Source organism: Coregonus lavaretus (assembly GCF_964263955.1).
Source record: "Coregonus lavaretus genome assembly, chromosome: 1".
NCBI classification, from domain to species: domain Eukaryota; kingdom Metazoa; phylum Chordata; class Actinopteri; order Salmoniformes; family Salmonidae; genus Coregonus; species Coregonus lavaretus.
The window spans coordinates 60,616,440-60,636,251 of record NC_139988.1 but is presented as its reverse complement, the minus strand read 5'-3'; the positions used below and the strand labels follow the sequence as shown (position 1 = coordinate 60,636,251).

At 44.6% G+C, this 19,812-nt stretch overlaps 1 protein-coding gene across 1 annotated transcript in view; it reads left to right on the top strand.

Moving 5' to 3' along the window:
• The window catches only part of ptk7b (protein tyrosine kinase 7b), a 246,799-nt gene that overhangs the window by 146,158 nt on the left and 80,829 nt on the right, over nt 1–19,812 (top strand). The window contains exons 3-4 of the mRNA XM_084171249.1: nt 11,496–11,592; nt 11,976–12,160. Coding sequence (XP_084027375.1) covers nt 11,496–11,592; nt 11,976–12,160 — 282 coding nt within the window. The remainder of the gene's footprint in view (nt 1–11,495; nt 11,593–11,975; nt 12,161–19,812) is intronic.

Sequence of the window (19,812 nt, the reverse complement as noted above, 5' to 3'; positions counted from 1 at the left end):
CAGATGTACAGTGCCTTGCAAAAGTATTCATACCCCTTGGTGTTTTTCCTATTTTGTTGCAATTACAACCTGTAATTTTAATTGATTTTAATTTGGATTTCATGTAATGGACATACACAAAATAGTCAAAATTGGTGAAGTGAAATAAAAAATTACTTGTTTCAAAAAATTATACAAAATTAATAACGGAAAAGTAGTGCGTGCATATGTATTCACCCCCTTTGCTATGAAGCCTCTAAATAAGATCTGGTGCAACCAACTACCTTCAGAAGTCACATAATTAGTTAAATAAAGTCCACCTGTGTGCAATCTAAGTGTCACATGATCTCAATATATATACACCTGTTCTAAAAGGCCCCAGGGTCTGCAACACCACTAAGCAAGGGGCACCACCAAGCAAGCGGCGCAGTGGTCTAAGGCATTGCATCGCAGTACTAACTGTGCCACTAGAGATCCTGGTTCGAATCCAGGCTCTGTCGTAGCCGGCCGTGACCGGGAGACCCATGGGGTGGTGCACAATTGGCCAAGTGTCGTCCAGGGTAAGGGAGGGAATGGCCGGCAGGGATGTAGAGCATGGTGTTTGCAACACCAGGGTTGTGGGTTTGATTCCCACGGAGGGCCAGTATTAAATAATATATATATGTATGCACTCACTAACTGTAAGTCGCTCTGGATAAGAGCGTCTGCTAAATGACTAAAAATGTTTTAAAAAAAGACCAAGGAGCTCTCCAAACAGGTCAGGGACAAAGTTGTGGAGAAGTACAGATCAGGGTTGGGTTATAAAAAAATATCAGAAACTGTGAACATCCCACGGAGCACCATTACATTTACATTATATTACATTTAGGTCATTTAGCAGACACTCTTATCCAGAGCGACGTACAAATTGGTGCATTCACCTTATGATAGTCAGTGGGACAACCACTTTACAATTTATTTTTTTATATTTGACTAATTTTTTAATTCTTAATGTTTAGAGTATATTTATTTATTTGTTTTTATATATATAATTTTTGTATATAAAAAAAAGATCATTAAAGTTTTTATTTCTTTAACCTTTTCTATCTTTTATTATACATTTTTTATTTTTCTCTCTTTTTTATCCCTTTTTATTTTGTTTTATTTTTATTTGTTATTGTATTTTATTTAATTTTTTATTTTTGTGTGGGGGTAGAAGGATTACTTTTATACTATCCCAGGTATTACTTAAAGAGGTAGGGTTTCAAGTGTCTCCGGAAGGTGGTCAGTGACTCCGCTGTCCTGGCGTCGTGAGGGAGCTTGTTCCACCATTGGGGTGCCAGAGCAGAGAACAGTTTTGACTTGGCTGAGCGGGAACTGTGCTTCCGCAGAGGTAGGGGGATCAGCAGGCCAGAGGTGGAAGAACGCAATGCCCTCGTTTGGGTAAAAGGACTGATCAGAGCCTGAAGGTAAGGAGGTGCCGTTCCCCTAACAACTCCGTAGGCAAGCATCATGGTCTTGTAGCAGATGCGAGCTTCAACTCGAAGCCAGTGGAGTGTGCGGAGGAGCGGGGTGACGTGAGAGAACTTGGGAAGGTTGAACACAAGACGGGCTGCAGCGTTCTGGATGAGTTGTAGGGGTTTAATGGCACAGGCAGGGAGCCCAGCCAACAGCGAGTTGCAGTAATCGAGACGGGAGATGACAAGTGCCTGGATTAGGACCTGTGCCGCTTCCTGTGTAAGGTTAAAAAAATGGAAAGAATATGGCACCACAACAAACCTGCCAAGATAGGGCTGCCTACCAAAGGCACCAGGCAAGGACAGCATTAATCAGAGAGGCAACAAAGAGACCAAAGATAACCCTGAAGTAGCTGCAATGCTCCACAGCGGAGATTGGAGTATCTGTCCATAGGACCACTTTAAGCCGTACACTCCACAGAGCTGGGCTTTACGGAAGACTGGCCAGAAAAAAAGCCATTGCTTAAAGATATATGCAAACATGTTTGGTGTTCGCCAAACGTCATGTGGGAGACTCCCCAAACATATGGAAGAAGGTACTCTGGTCAAATGAGACTAAAATTGAGCTTTTTGCCATCAATGAAAACGCTATGTCTGGCGCAAACCCAACATCTCTCATCACCCCGAGAACACCATCCCCACAGTGAGGCAGCATCATGCTGTGGGGAAGTTTTTCATCGGCAAAAGGTGGCTCTACAAAGTTTTCAGTTTTTTTGTCTTATTTCTTGTTTGTTTCACAAGAAAATATATTTTGCTTCTTCAAGGTGGTAGGCATGTTGTGTAAATCAAATGATACAAACCCCCAAAAATCCATTTTAATATCAGGTTTTAAGGCAAAAAAATAGGAAAAATGGGGGGTGAATACTTTCACAAGACACTGTAGATCAAGTTATTATTTCTTATTTTTTTTAAACACACATTCCACACCACACCTTCAGTGTGTTGTATGTGCATGCATCCCCACACACACCAAAATGCGCGCATGCACACACACACACACACACACACACACACACACACACACACACACACACACACACACACACACACACACACACTCCTCACCATCACGTTCTGACTCTCTCCCTAATAGGACTCCATGTTTTCTCTTCTCCACAATGCACCTCAACATCTCAGAGCTACCTTGGAGAGCAGCATCTGTGGTGTTTGATAGAATAATCACAATGTCTCCCAGAACCCCCTACAACTCAAACTTTTTCCATTTCCTGTGGAGGGCTGTCAAAATAAGTCCGCCCATGTGTATAGGTGTAATTAACCAGCCAGTGCCTGCCTCTATGAGCGACAGACATCACCTCTTGTTGTTTTTGACTGGCCACCAATTCTCCTGTCTGCCTCCTGTCACTCACACCATATGAGTATGGACACCAAACAGAGAGCACTGGTGTGTTTGGCAACAATAGAAGATTAGAGTTGGCTAAAGCACATATAGGATGAATACATAAGCCTACACTACATTTTAAGGTTTAGTGTAATTTTACGTTTCATGTTTAGAAAGCTGTATGTTCATCTCTCTTCTTCAACCCTTATTTTACCAGGTAAGTTGACTTAGAGGAACATATATTTTGCAGCAACAACCTGAGGTGTAGTTGCAACAGAGAATGTTATATTCATCATGTCCATACCCATTCGAAAACTTGTTCATTCTACCATAATACAGTAGCCACACGTCTTTCTTTCTCCTGGGTGACCAAATCCTCCCTGGTAACTCTGGTTACTGTGGTTTGACTGCATCATGGAAACCATTCACCATGACAACAAATCAGCTCGTTGAGTCTAACGTACATACACACACAAATTGGTCCCTTGGTGCGCCGAAGCGTGAATAGCCCTAAGCCGCTGTCCTAACATTGTCCTAGCATTTATCACTGTTATTAACACTGAAGCAATGCAGACCTGGCGCTCTGCCTGCCTCCTAACTTTAATAAAGCCTTGTTGCTCCTAAATATCAGGTTGTGGTTGGCCAGTGTTACAGCAAATTGGCCAGTGTTACCTAGTGTTGATTTTTCAGGGTAGCATTTCTAGTTCAGGTGTTAAATTCACACGGTAAGTGTTACATTTACACTAATTGGTTCAAAAGAACCCCAGTGTTGGCGTTAATAACCAGTGTTAACCCAAAACCATGCCCATCATTATCATATTTCCCAGCATGCTCTATTGCAGATGGATTTTTACAACACATTTTTTTTTTCAATATATGTTTTTGCAAATATAAATACCATACATTTTTCTAAACTAATCCAATCTTTTACTTGGACTTTTGCACCCGTTACTGAAATGGTTGTTCCAGTTTAGATGGTTTAGGTAGTCTCATAACTTAGTCTTCCCAACCCTGCAGTTGTCCTGAATGCAGGTTGCAGGTGAATAAACATTCCAAATGTTGGATATACCCACTCTGGCTGGATTCCAATAGGAATTAAATATCACTTTGCAAGCAAGCATAATGTGACTTGCAGGCCTGATGTGGCCTGTAAACCATGCGTTTCAGGCCACTGTATTCGGGTAAAACTAGGCCCTCAAAATAATGCCTTATGAAATACGAGTTGTATTTTTTTAAATAATTGTATGGTATTGTGTGTAGATTGATGAGGACATTTTTTTATTAAATCAATTTTAGAAAAAGGCTGTAACGTAACAAAATGTGGATTAAGTCAAGGGGTCTGAATACTTTCCGAATGCACTGTACGCTAAACATGGTGGGATCTTTTTGTGTCTGTAAAATTAATTCAGCTAGAAATGGCAATGGAAACGCTTTTATGTGCAAAAATTGATATAATTACCATCACATCGAAGTCACGCGATGACATGTGTGATCCTCCCACTACAACTCGGGAAAGCATGCAGTTTATGAGGCTACAGATTAAATAAATTATGATGAACTTCACGGGGTGGTGAAAGTGCAAGGTGATGAGCCTGATGCACCTTTCCAATAAACTGTAAAGCAGGGGTGTCAAACGTCCGGCCCGCGGGCCGGATCAGGCCCGCAAACGGGTTTAATCCGGCCCGCGAGATGATTTTGTAAAGTATAAAAATGAGCTGCAATTTTTCAATAAAATAAACTGCTGTTCCAATTGTGTCCACTGGATGGCGCAATAGCAATTGTGTTAAGCAAGCAAACTGTTTATACCGGGGCAGAGCAAATAGGTCAAGCAAGTACAGCCAGTCCGGATGAGCTACTTTTGTTTTGCCCGCGATATTTATTACGGCTTCTACTTTTAACATTATGTGCTTTGGCACCCTCATTGCCCCAATATGTCTCTGTCAAAAAAGAGAAAAGTGGACGCAGAGTGCAGAGTGTTCCAAGAAAAATTGTCATCCTTCTATTTATTCACGGAATTGAATGGGAAAGCTGTATGTTTGGTGTGTTCACAGCATGTTGCAGTGCTGAAAGAATATAACCTTCGTCGCCACTATGTGAGTCTTCATGCCGACAAATATGACAACTTTCAAGGACAGCGGAGAAGAGAGAAGGTGAATGAACTGTTGGTGGGTCTGAAGAAACAGCAGTCTGTGTTTACTCACAGCCGAGACATCAGTGACGCTGCAGTGAAAGCTAGCTACCTCATTGCTAATGAAATCGCAGTGGCTTCAAAACCATTTAGTGAGGGTGAATTTGTAAAAACATGCATGATGAAGGCAGCAGAGATTGTGTGCCCTGAAAAGCACCAGGCTTTTGCAAATATCAGCCTGACAAGAAACACAGTTGCAGACAGGATTTCCGATCTTTCAGTGGATTTGGACAGCCAGTTGAAGCAAAAAGTAAAGTCATTTATTGCGTTTTCAGTTGCAATTGATGAAAGCACGGACATTACAGATGTTGCACAACTGGCCATTTTAATCCGCGGAGTTGATAACACATTGACCGTCACCGAGGAGTTCGTGGAGTTGGTGCCGATGACAGATACAACGACAGCAGCTGATATTTTCACTGCACTCGTCGGCGCGCTGGACAGGGTCGGAGTGGACTGGTCCCGCGCTGTCAGCCTGGCTACAGATGGTGCGCCCTCAATTATCGGGAGAAAAGCAGGCATTGTGACAAAGTTCAGAGAGAAAGTGCAATCTGCAAATGGAGGACGTGATTTTTGGACTTTTCACTGTATTTTGCACCAGGAGGCTTTGTGTTGCAAGTCATTAAAGATGGATAACGTCATGAAGGTGGTCATCCAAACTGTTAATTTCATCCGATCCAGAAGCCTGAATCACCGTCAGTTTGACAGCCTTCTCAGAGAGAAAGACCACATCTATGGCCTGCCATACCACACTGAGGTAAGATGGTTAAGCCAAGGTGCTGTGCTGAGGCGTTTCTTTGATTTACGAGAAGAAATTGAACAGTTCATGGAAGAAAAGGGCAAACCAGTGTTAGAATTTCATTCCGCAGAATGGATGCAGGACCTTGCATTTATGGTGGATGTTACAGAGCACCTGAATAACTTGAACAAACAGCTGCAAGGGCGCAACAAAGTTGCCACGCAGTATTATGACAGCATACGTTCTTTCAAGTTGAAGCTGTCATTGTGGGAGACGCAACTCGCCGGTGGTGATGCAGCTCACTTCCCCTGTCTGAAAAATGTGTGCGCGACCCAACATGTGGCAGACATGAAGCTGTTCAAAGATAAAATAACGGGACTGTTAAGGGAGTTTGAGCAACGCTTTCAGATTTTTGGTGAACTGGAGAAAGACTTCAAAGTTTTTTGTTCGCCATTCACCGTGAATCCCTCGGATTTGAAGGGCAAATTTGCCGCAGCTGGCTTGGACACATTTTATCAGAATCTCTTGCCAGGTTACCCCAACTTGACAGCCCTCGCTGCAAAACTGTTGTGCATGTTTGGAACCACATATCTTTGTGAGCAAGTTCTCTGTAATGAGCATAAATAAAACAAAGCTGCGCTCAAGGCTCACGCACAAGCACTTGAATCACATCCTGAAGTTGGCTGCCACTCAGGATGTGATGCCTGATATTGATGCGCTGGTGAAAGCTAAAAGTTGCCAGGTATCAGGAGTCAAATAAATTATGCAACCCCACTTAAAGTGCTGCATGAGACACCCTGATATAGTTCTGTGATCTGTGATATACTTCTGTGAATCACTGAGGCATTGTGTGTTTGTGTGTTGTTTGTCCTCAGAATTTCAAATAACTTGAGGTGTTTTATGATTAATAGTGATGTTGTGCTTTTGGACACACTGTCCTCAGGCTCCAGCTTTATGTTTATATGTTTTTATGTTGATGTGCTATTGTTTTTAATTGATTTTATTTTATTTGTATATTTAACCTATTCTTGACTCTGTGGTTCTTGCACTTGTTTGGGGAACAGGATTTCATTATTTTTATCTACATTTCTGCCTGAGAAATGACACCCTGATATAGTTCTGTGATCTGTGAAACAGTTCTGTGAATCACTGAGGCATTGTATGTTTGTGTGTTCTTTTTCTTTAGAATTTTCAAATAAACTTGAGGTGTTTTATGATTAATAGTGATGTTGTGCTTGTACTATTTTGGACACACTGTCCTCAGGCTCCAGCTTTATGTTTTATGTTGATAGTATTAAAACAAAGAAAACAATCTGAAGTTGTTGTTTTTAAGTTATATATACCATGATTTTACCGGTCCGGCCCACTTGGGAATAGATTTTCCTCCATGTGGCCCCTGAGCTAAAATGAGTTTGACACCCCTGCTGTAAAGGGTCTTATTCTGGTGACATGATGATCGATGCTTGGCTGTCGTTTAACAAATACAAATAATCTTGCTCTTTTGTCCATGATAATGTCATCATGTAGGTTATAGGCCTGCCCGTACTGTAGGCTATCTACTGCGAGCTGGGGCTAGAGCGGATGTGCCAATACCAGAGTGGGCACATTCGCTATATAATGCAACATCTTTTGTGACAACCATCGGTAGAGTTGACAATGTGATGGCAACCCATTTATCTAGTATATTTTATTCGAAACATGGGAATTGAACCACAGCACCACTAATGGCAGGTCTGTCTGTCTGGTCCCAGGTCATAGTTTGAGAGCCCCGTCCTCACCCACTCAACAGTAGAGGACTTGACTGACAGCCGTAGCCAATCGGCATCCCCAACTCCACTATCAGACGTACTGCAAACACAAAGACACACACAGGCACACACACACACACACACACACACACAGTGGGGCATGCTCTGTCAGGGTTGCCTAATGAGCACTGCCTTGCCTGCTTGGCTCATCTGTGGAGGAGTGAGGGGGACAGAGGCCTGCCTTGCTTCCGCAGAGACAGTTTCCCATGATTCCTCAGGGTGCTGGGGGTTGCTATCAGCGACTGTAATGCGTTGTGACAGGCTTTTCTATAGCGCCCTCTCTGACCTTACAGTAGCGCTCCATCCCCACCTTCCCCATCCTGTCTCATTCCATGCATATTTGAAAGACGACAAAAACATCAGCAGAGACACAGATGTACTATTCAGACACAGGCCATATGAGTGGATCCCCTTATGTAAGAATCACTGGCACACACACACACTCTCACATACAGACACACTCGAGTAGAAACCCACAGAGCCCCAACAAACCATAGACTGGATAGAAACAAACAGGCACTCTTGCTGAATGGATGTGCCCAGTGATAATAATAATAATAATAATATAATATACCATTTAGCAGATGCTTTTATCCAAAGCGACTTACAGTCATGTGTGCATAAATTTTTATCTCATCCTTATTACATCAAATGCATACATTCAAGCATGACAAATATACAGGCACATATTACTGTATATGCCATTATATGATTAACGATTAGCCTACATGCTCACTAAGTGCAAATACAGAGGTTGCATCATAAATGGCACCCTATTCCCTATATAGTGCACTACTTTTGACCAGACCAGACCTGGTCCAAAGTAGTCCACTAAATAGGGAGTAGGGTGCCAGTTGGGAAGCAGACTCAGTCACACAACACAGCAGGGGAGAATCAAAGACTAATAAGCTCTATCATTATTAAAATCAATTGGTTACACTTCAGTGGGAATGGATCCGTGAGGCAGTTTCTCACTGCTTCATGTTGTCAATCTGATATTTGTGTGGGTTTATTAGGGGAACACTAGGAGAAATAAGAATGTGTTCTTTACTGATGTCACGTTCGTTCATCGATGAGACGGACCAAGGCGCAGCGTGATATGCGTACATGTTTATTTTTCAGAATAAACACAATGACAAAACAACAAACGAAACGTGAAGTCCAAGGTACACAAAACAAACATACCTAACACGGAACAAGATCCCACAACCCACTAGTGTCAATAGGCTACCTAAGTATGGTCCCCAATCAGAGACAACGAGCTACAGCTGCCTCTGATTGGGAACCACACCGGCCAACATAGATCTACACAATCTAGATCTAAACATAGAAAATGTAACATAGAACATACCACACAGAAAATACACACCCTGACTCAACAAATATAAGTCCCCAGAGTCAGGGAATGACAGTACCCCCCCCCCCCCCCCCCCCCCCCCCCCCCCAAAGATGCGGACTCCGACCGCACAATATAAACATAACAGGGTAGGGGCCGGGTGGGCATTCCGCCTCGGAGGCGGATCCGGCTCAGGGCGTGACGACCACTTACTCTCCACCTCCCTGTTGCGCCCCTGGTCTGGTCTGGACCTCGGCACGCTGCTTCCCCTCTCCTTCCTCCCACGAAGTACCAAGCCCTGTCTGGACCCTGGTATGGGAGACCCCGAACCTGGAGAGGGGCTGACGTCTGGGTCTGGACTGGAGCCGCTGACCGGAGCTGGACCGGGCACTGGTGGAGCGGACTGCACAGGCTCCGGACTGGAGCCGCTGACCGGAGCTGGACTAGGCACTGGTGGAGCGGACTGCTCTGGCTCCGGAGTGGAGCCGCTGACCGGAGCTGGACTGGACCCCGGTGAAGCGGATTGCTCTGGCTCCGGAGTGGAGCAGCTGACCGGAGCTGGATCAGGCACCAGTGGAGCGTACTGCTCTGGCTCTGGAGTGGAGCTGCTGACCGGAGCTGGACTGGACCCCGGTGAAGCGGATTGCTCTGGCTCCGGAGTAGAGCAGCTGACCGGAGCTGAACTGGGCACCGGTGGAGCGGACTGCTCTGGATCCGGAGTGGAGCAGCTGACCGGTGCCGGACCAGGCACCGGTGGAACAGGCACGGGCCGTGCCGGACTGGACACACGCACCACTGGCTTAGTGCGGGAAGCAGGAACAGGACGGGCCGGACTGGCGACGCGCACCACTGGCTTGGTGCGAGGGGCAGGAACGGGTCGGGCCGTACTGGGAACACGCACCACTGGCTTAGTGCGGGAAGCAGGAACGGGCCGGACCGGACTGGCGACACGCACCACTTGCTTGGTGCGAGGAGCGGGACTGGGTTCCTTTATTAACCCTCGCTCCTTCTGCTGCCTAACCAGCTCCTCTCGCCGTGCCTCTACACTTTCCTTCTCCCTTATAGCCTCCTGTAGCGCCTCCCTCTGACCGAATAACTCCTGCTCCCTCTGAACCAATAGCCCCCGTAACATGGTGGCCTCCTCTCCTAACCTGCAGATCCGCCCTTTAACGGCCTCCTGCTGCCTCATCGTCCACACCGTGTGCCCCCCCCCCCAAAAAAAAAAAATATTGGGGTTGCCTCTCGGGTCTCCGTCGTCGGCACTGTTGGTGCCGTTTTTCCTTTCCTACCTGGGCATCCTCCTTCATCGCCTTCTGGTAACGGACGGCCTCCTCCTCCGTAATTCTCCCCCAACCGAGGAGGACATCTACTAATGTAACCTCCTGTTGAATTCCCGGCGTTTGCTACTGAACACGCTGCTTGGTCCTCGTTTGGTGGGATCTTCTGTCACGTTCGTTCATCGACGAGACGGACCAAGGCGCAGCGTGATATGCATACATGTTTATTTTTCAGAATAAACACAATGACAAAACAACAAACGAAACGTGAAGTCCAAGGTACACAAACCAAACATACCTAACACGGAACAAGATCCCACAACCCACTAGTGCCAATAGGCTACCTAAGTATGGTCCCCAATCAGAGACAACGAGCTACAGCTGCCTCTGATTGGGAACCACACCGGCCAACATAGATCTACACGATCTAGATCTAAACATAGAAAATACAACATAGAACATACCACACAGAAAATACACACCCTGACTCAACAAATACGAGTCCCCAGAGTCAGGGCGTGACAACTGACTCCCATGGTTAGATTAAGATTAAATAAAAAAGAGCTGCGAGGGAAGTTTAGCCATGCTTCATTGGAATCTGCCGGTCTCATTTCATTACGTCATCAATACATGCCAGTATGCCGGATTAATCTGATATAACGACAATTATGTGCTATTTTTGTCAAATCTTCCGAATAGATAACTGGTGGGTCAAAACTGCATAGGAATTTTGCTCTGTGTCGTTACCATTGCAGTTCTTTTCAGGGCAGTTTCTCTTCTGGACATTAAATTCCCCTGACACACAGAGCAACAAATGGAGAGTCCAGATAGCCCTTGAATTCCTCTTTATGGGCTCCTCTGACAGCCTGAGTGACCCTTTTAACTGGGAAAGTCAATATAGTCTGTCTCCACACGCGCATATACACACACACACACACACACACACACACACACAATGAATAAATGGCTGTATAATGCTGATGTAGGCAGGTCCCTAGCCCAGATAAATGTTGATGTGGTTGATCTTTGGGTCTCCCTCTGCCCATGTCTCTGTGTTGTCAAAGTGACTTTGTCTGATGCTTGCTAGATCCATTAACATCACAGTTAGCCTGGATACTTTGTCTGATGCTTGCTAGATCCATTAACATCAGAGTTAGCCTGGATACAGTAATACCACAACTCAATGTTCCTTCTGTCCCTCTCTTCCTCTCTTCCTCTCTTCTCTCTCTCTCTCTCTCTCTCTCTCTCTCTCTCTCTCTCTCTCTCTCTCTCTCTCTCTCTCTCTCTCTCTCTCTCTCCCTCTCCCCCCCCCCCCCTTCTTCTCCATTAACAGGGTTGGAAAGTGGGGGTGTGACCCTGAAGGAGCCAGCCACGGAGATCGAGAGCTCTGCACCAGTGATGTTGCGATGCCACATTGACGGACACCCGCGGTGAGCCCCTCCCCCCCTCCTCTCTTCCTTCACCTTGAGTTCAGAGTTCAAGGGGTGCCTGTGCCTCATTTACATACAACAACTGTACTGAAAAACTGCTCTGGCCTCCATACTGAAAAGACAAAAGGTCAAAGGTCTCCCTCCTGACCTTTCTCATGGCCTCCTCACCCCTCTTTACGTTAAGTAAAGGGTTAACACACACACATTTCTCGCTTTTGATGCATGGAATTACAGCCCCGAAACTGACATTCTATAAAACAAATAGCTTGTACACACACAATTTTACCTCTGTACTTTTACTGTCAACATTTCAGTCAGAGACCTTTCTCATGCCCTCCTCACTCTCTCTCTCTCTCCCCTCCTCCCCTCTCCTCCCCCCTCAGGCCCACTTGCCAGTGGTTCCGAGATGGGGTGAGGCTGACAGAAAAGACCCATCAGATCAACAACAAGGAGCACACCGTCACCTTCAAGAGCGCCAGCCCCGACGACAACGGCCTGTACTACTGCTGTGCCAAGAGTGCAGCCGGCCATGTGTGCAGCAACACCAACTTCACCCTCAACATTATAGGTGTTTTTGCCCGTTCAGTTTTATCATGGATGTGTGTGTGTCTTTGCTGTCTGTACGCGTTTGTCTTGTGTGTATGTGTTTAGTCTATGTGTGTGGGCTCCGCTTCTCTGTAAATGCTGCTTCACTCATAATCCTGTTATCTTTGTTGACATCTCACACACTGTGGGCCCCCTGGCAATTTGGCCACATTACTACCAAGTTGCCTTTTCTCATTCTTTCCTTTGCATCATGGTCTTCAAAAGAATCACAGTCAATGGGATTAGACACACACACACACACACACACTTCTGAGCCAGGCTGCTCTATTGAGCCAGGCAACAGTGTGACATTAATAAATCACAAAAGAAAGGTTATCGCGTGTTAGCAGGAGAGCTTTACCCATATTTTCTACTTTTCATAAATATTTCCACACCTGTCATGGTGTGTTTAGTTACCTGATTGGCCTGTTAGAGGCTAAGCCAGGCTGCACTATGAGATTTGTTCTGCAGTGAGTGTGTAGCTGTGGACCATTACTGTGGAGAGAGAGAGAGAGCCTACACTCTTGGAAAAAAAGGTGCTATCTAGAACCTAATAGGGTTGTTCGGCTGTCCCCATACAGTGAGGGAAAAAAGTATTTGATCCCCTGCTGATTTTGTACGTTTGCCCACTGACAAAGAAATGATCCATCTATAATTTTAATGGTAGGTTTATTTGAACAGTGAGAGACAGAATAACAACAACAAAATCCAGAAAAACGCATGTCAAAAATGTTATAAATTGATTTGCATTTTAATGAGGGAAATAAGTATTTGACCCCCTCTCAATCAGAAAGATTTCTGGCTCCCAGGTGTCTTTTATACAGGTAACGAGCTGAGATTAGGAGCACACTCTTAAAGGGAGTGCTCCTAATCTCAGTTTGTTACCTGTATAAAAGACACCTGTCCACAGAAGCAATCAATCAATCAGATTCCAAACTCTCCACCATGGCCAAGACCAAAGAGCTCTCCAAGGATGTCAGGGACAAGATTGTAGACCTACACAAGGCTGGAATGGGCTACAAGACCATCGCCAAGCAGCTTGGTGAGAAGGTGACAACAGTTGGTGCGATTATTCACAAATGGAAGAAACACAAAATAACTGTCACCTCGTGGAGTTGCAATGATCATGAGAACGGTGAGGAATCAGCCCATAACTACACGGGAGGATCTTGTCAATGATCTCAAGGCAGCTGGGACCATAGTCACCAAGAAAACAATTGGTAACACACTACGCCGTGAAGGACTGAAATCCTGCAGTGCCCGCAAGGTCCCCCTGCTCAAGAAAGCACATATACAGGCCCGTCTGAAGTTTGCCAATGAACATCTGAATGATTCAGAGGAGAACTGGGTGAAAGTGTTGTGGTCAGTTGAGACCAAAATCGAGCTCTTTGGCATCAACTCAACTCGCCGTGTTTGGAGGAGGAGGAATGCTGCCTATGACCCCAAGAACACCATCCCCACCGTCAAACATGGAGGTGGAAACATTATCCTTTGGGGGTGTTTTTCTGCTAAGGGGACAGGACAACTTCACCGCATCAAAGGGACGATGGACGGGGCCATGTACCGTCAAATCTTGGGTGAGAACCTCCTTCCCTCAGCCAGGGCATTGTAAATGGGTCGTGGATGGGTATTCCAGCATGACAATGGCCCAAAACACACGGCCAAGGCAACAAAGGAGTGGCTCAAGAAGAAGCACATTAAGGTCCTGGAGTAGCCAGTCTCCAGACCTTAATCCCATAGAACATTTGTGGAGGGAGCTGAAGGTTCGAGTTGCCAAACGTCAGCCTCAAAACCTTAATGACTTGGAGAAGATCTGCAAAGAGGAGTGGGACAAAATCCCTCCTGAGATGTGTGCAAACCTGGTGGCCAACTACAAGAAACGTCTGACCTCTGTGATTGCCAACAAGGGTTTTGCCACCAAGTACTAAGTCATGTTTTGCAGAGGGGTCAAATACTTATTTTCCTCATTAAAATACAAATACATTTATAACATTTTTGACATGCGTTTTTCTGGATTTTGTTGTTGTTATTCTGTCTCTCACTGTTCAAATAAACCTACCATTACAATTATAGACTGATCATGTCTTTGTCAGTGGGCCAACGTACAAAATCAGCAGGGGATCAAATACTTGTTTCCCTCACTGTAGGAGAACCCTTTGAAGAACCCGTTTTGGTTCCAGGTAGAACCCTTTTGGATTCCATGTAGGACCCTTTCCACAGAGAGTTCAACATGGAACCCGAAAAGGTTCTCCTATGGGGACAGCTGAAGAACCCTTTTGGAACCCTTTTTTCTAAGAGTGTATAATGTGATTACCGCAGGCCCTACCGGTGTGTAAGGATCCACCTCCACAGCCAACCACTCACACACTCTAAATCACACCAATCCACTTATTGTACATGTACTGTAAATATAAACATAAGCTCCCTCAGTTTATTCCCCGAAATTCTGTTGAATTGTAATGAGTCCACGTATTTTTGTCCTGGTTTCTGTATACATCTTTCCTTATTACATAGAATGTGTATCTCGTGTGTGTGTGTGGAAATGTGCCCCTGTGTGCCCCTGAGCGCACCACCACACAGAATAGAGTACCCAGTCAGGAGCACATATGTGGGAGAAACCTGATCTCCACTCCAATTAGCCACCTGCGCTGCTTACACACACCCGCACACACGCCCGCACGCACGCACCACACCCCCCACACACACACACACACGCACACCGGATTAGCACCTGGATAGAAAGAAAGAAAGAAAGAAAGAAAGAAAGAAAGAAAGAAAGAAAGAAAGAAAGAAAGAAAGAAAGAAAGAAAGAAAGAAAGAAAGAAAGAAAGAGTTGAGTTGTTGAGTTTTAACCCACTGCACTCCCATAGTCCTTCAATGTTGAGTTTTAACCCACTGCACTCCCATAGTCCTTCAATGTGAGCGAATAGTTGACAGACAGCTTTGGACAGGTTTAGATTAGAATACCTTCTCACAGGTACCTAAGTACAGTATGGTCTTCTCACAGTGTGGGTGGCCCAGGTGCAAACCTGGGTTCAAATACTGTTTGAAATCATTTGAAATAATGTGTATATGCTTGATTGAGCTTGCCTGTTGCAATGTAACCAATAGAAAAGTCCCAAAAGTGCAAACCCCATCCACCTGGCACTCTAGGCAGAATAAAGCAAATGCTCAAAGTATTTGTAAGATTTCAAAAAGTATTTGAATCCAGTTCTGCCTAGGTGTGTGCTGCTCTTGTATTTTTAAATTTTTTAATTTAGTTCTCATTTACAACTGCGACTTGGCCAAGATAAAGCAAAGCAGTGCGATAAAAACAACAACAACACAGAGTTACATATGGAATAAACAAAAACGTACAGTCAATAACACAATAGAAAATAGAAAATCTATATACAGTGTGTGCAAATGTAGTAAGTTATAGAGGTAAGGCAATAAATAGGCCATAGTGCAAAATAATTACAATTTAGTATTAACACTGGAGTGATATATGTGCAGAAGATGATGTGCAAATAGAGATACTGGGGTGCAAATGAGCAAAATAAATAACAATGTAAATAACAATATTGGGATGAGGTAGTTGGGTGGGCTAATTACAGATGGGCTGTGTACAGGTACAGTGATCAGTAAGCTGCTCTGACAACTGATGCTTAAAGTTAATGAGGGAGATAAGTGTCTCCAACTTCAGAGATTTTTGTAGTTCGTTCCAGTCATTTGCAGCAGAGAACTGGAAGGAATGGCGGCCAAAGGAGGTGTTGGCTTTGGGGATGACCAGTGAGATATACCTGCTGGAGCGCATACTACGGGTGGGTGTTGCTATGGTGACCAATGAGCTAAGATAAGGCAGGGATTTGCTTAGAAGTGATTTATAGATGACCTGGAGCCAGTGGGTTTGTCAACGAATATGTAGTGAGGGCCAGCCAACGAGAGCGTACAGGTCACAATGGTGGGTAGTATATGGGGCTTTGGTGACAAAACGGATGGCACTGTGATAGACTACATCCAATTTGCTGAGTAGAGTGTTGGAGGCTATTTTGTAAATGACATTGCCGAAGTCAAGGATCGGTAGGATAGTCAGTTTTACAAGGGCATGTTTAGCAGCATGGGTGAAGGAGGCTTTGTTGTGAAACAGGAAGCCGATTCTAGATTTAACTTTGGATTGGAGATGCTTAATGTGAGTCTGGAAGGAGAGTTTACAGTCTAACCAGACACCTAGGTATTTGTAGTTGTCCACATATTCTAAGTCAGACCCGCCGAGAGTAGTGATTCTAGTCGGGCAGGCGAGTGCAAGCAGCGTTTCGATTGAAGAGCATGCATTTAGTTTTACTAGCTTTTAAGAGCAGTTGGAGGCCACGGAAGGAGTGTTGTATGGCATTGAAGCTTGTTTGGAGGTTTGTTAACGCAGTGTCCAATGAAGGGCCAGATGTATACAAAATGGTGTTGTCTGCGTAGAGGTGGATCTGAGAGTCACCAGCAGCAAGAGCGACATCATTGATATACACAGAGAATAGAGTCGGCCCAATAATTGAACCCTGTGGCACCCCCATAGAGACTGTCAGAGGTCCAGACAACAGGCCCTCCGATTTGACACATTGAACTCTATCTGAGAAGTAGTTGGTGAACCAGGCGAGGCAGTCAGTTGAGAAACCAAGGCTATTTAGTCTGCCAATAAGAATGCGGTGATTGACAGAGTCAAAAGCCTTGGCCAGGTCGATGAAGACGGCTGCACAGTACTGTCTTTTATCAATCGCGGTTATTATATCGTTTAGGACTTTGAGCGTGGCTGAGGTGCACCCATAACCAGCTCGGAAACCAGATTGCATAGCGGAGAAGGTACGGTGGGATTCGAAGTGGTCGGTGATCTGTTTATTAACTTGGCTTTCAAATACTTTCGAAAGGCAGGGTTTGATGGATATAGGTCTGTAACAGTTTGGATCTAGAGTGTCACCCCCTTTGAAGAAGGGGATGACCGCGGCAGGTTTCCAATCTCTGGGGATCTCAGACGATACGAAAGAGAGGTTGAACAGGCTAGTAATAGGGGTTGCGACAATTTCGGCGGCTAATTTTAGAAGGAATTTTAGAAGGGGGGGGGGGGGGGCATGGGCAAGTTGCAGCGGAGGGTGCAGAGCTGGTGGCCGGGGTAGCCAGGTGGAAAGCATGGCCGGCCGTAGCAAAATGCTTATTGAAATTCTCGATTATCGTAGATTTATCGGTGGTGACAGTGTTTCCTAGCCTCAGTGCAGTGGGTAGCTGGGAGGGGGTGCTTTTATTCTCCATGGACTTTACAGTGTCCCAAAACTTTTTGGAGTTAGTGCTACAGGATGCAAATTTCTGTTTGAAAAAGCTAGCCTTTGCTTTCCTAACTGCCTAGTTAGCGTTCAGCTGTGCTCTGTTTAGAACATCCTAATGGTATTTCTAGCACCCACATCTGAAGAGCCTTATCCATAGACCATAGTCTCGAAAACCCAACCCTAGGCAACACAGTGACTAGGGTCTGGTTTAAACACTACAGCGAATACTATAGTATGTATACCATAGTATACTATAGTGTTTCTTCATGTGGGATGCTTAATCTCGAAAATTGATCCTAGGCAACACAGTGACTAGGGTCTGGTTTCAATTATGGACTCTTTCGGCATAGAGGAACTATGATATTGCCACTCCTATTTGCCATATTTTCAATTTAAGCCTACTAGAATGTGTGTGCCCCCAGGCTTGGAGGGAAGCGAAAGTCATTCCACTACCTAAGAATAGTAAAGCCCCCTTTACTGGCTCAAATAGCCAACCAATTAGCCTGTTACCAACCCATAGTAAACTATTGGAAAAAATTGTGTTTGACCAGATACAATGCTATTTTACAGTAAACAAATTGACAACAAACTTTCAGCATGCTTATAGAGAAGGACATTCAACAAGCACAGCGCTTACACAAATGACTGATGATTGGCTGAGAGAAATTGATGATAAAAAGATTGTGGGTGCTGTTTTGTTAGACTTCAGTGCGGCTTTTGACATTATCGATCATAGTCTGCTGCTGGAAAAACGTATGTGTTATGGCTTTACACCTTATGCTATATTGTGGATACATCACCTTTTTCAATCTTTAGTAATGACATGCCACTGGCTTTGAGGAAAGCCAGAGTGTCTATGTATGTGGATGACTCAACATTATACATGTCAGCTACTACAGCGACTGAAATGACTGCAACACTTAACAAAGAGTTGCAGTTAGTGTCAGAGTGGGTGGCAAGGAATAAGTTAGTCCAAAATATTTCTAAAACTAAAAGCATTGTATTTGGAACAAATCATTCACTAAACTCCAAACCTCAATTAAATCTTGTAATAAATAATGTGGAGCTTGAGCAAATTGAGGTGACTAAACTGCTTGAAGTAACCCTGGATTGTAAACTGTCATGGTCAAAACATATTGATAAAACAGTAGCTAAGATCGGGAAAAGTCTGTCCATAATAAAGCGCTGTTCTACCTTCTTAACAGCACTATCAACAAGGCAGGTTCTACTGGCTCTAGTTTTATCGCACTGTTCAGTCGTGTGGTCAGGTGCCACAAAGAGGGACTTAGGAAAATTGCAATTGGCTCAAAACAGGGCAGCACGGCTGGCCCTTGGATGTACACAGAGAGCAAACATTAATAATATGCATGTCAATCTCTCCTGGTTCAAAGTGGAGGAGAGATTGACTTCATCACTGCTTGTGTTTGTGAGAGGTGTTGACATGTTGAAAGCACCGAGCTGTCTGTTTGAACGACTGGCACACAGCTCAGACACCCATACATACCCCACAAGCCATGCCACCAGAGGTCTCTTCACAGTCCCCAAGTCCAGAACAGACTATGGGAGGCGCACAGTACGACATAGAGCCATGACTACATGGAACTCTATTCCACATCAGGTAACTGATGCAAACAGTAGAATCAGATTTAAAAAACAGATACAAATACACCTTATGGAACAGCGGGGACTGTGAAGCAACACAAACATAGGCACAGACACATGCATACATACACATGATAACATATGCTCCATACACACACGTACACGTACACAATTTTGTCTTGTAGATATGTGGTAGTGGAGTAGGGGCCTGAGGGCACACACTTAGTGTGCTGTGAAATCTGTTATGAATGTATTGTAATGTTTTTTTAAATATGTAACTGCCTTAATTTTGCTGGACCACAGGAAGAGTAGCTGCTGCCTTGGCAGCAGCTAATGGGGATCCATAATAAATACAAATACAAATACCTCATCTATGTACCCACACATACAATTATCTGTAAGGTCACTCAGTCGAGCAGTAAATTTCAATCACAGATTCAACCACAAAGACCAGGGAGGTTTTTCAATGCATCGCAAAGAAGGGCACCTATTGGTAGTTGGGTAAAAATACAAAAACCAGACATTGAATATCCCTTTGAGCATGGTGAAGTTATTAATTACACTTTGGATGGTGTATCAAAACACTCAGTCACTGCAAAGATACAGGCGTCCTTCCTAACTCAGTTGTTTGTTTTTCATGGCACATGTCTTGATTGACACCTGTCTCAGTGGACTAATCCATTGCGGAGGCCGCAGGGATGGTACACCAGTATCACCAGTAGTACATTTACCGTAAATTCCCATA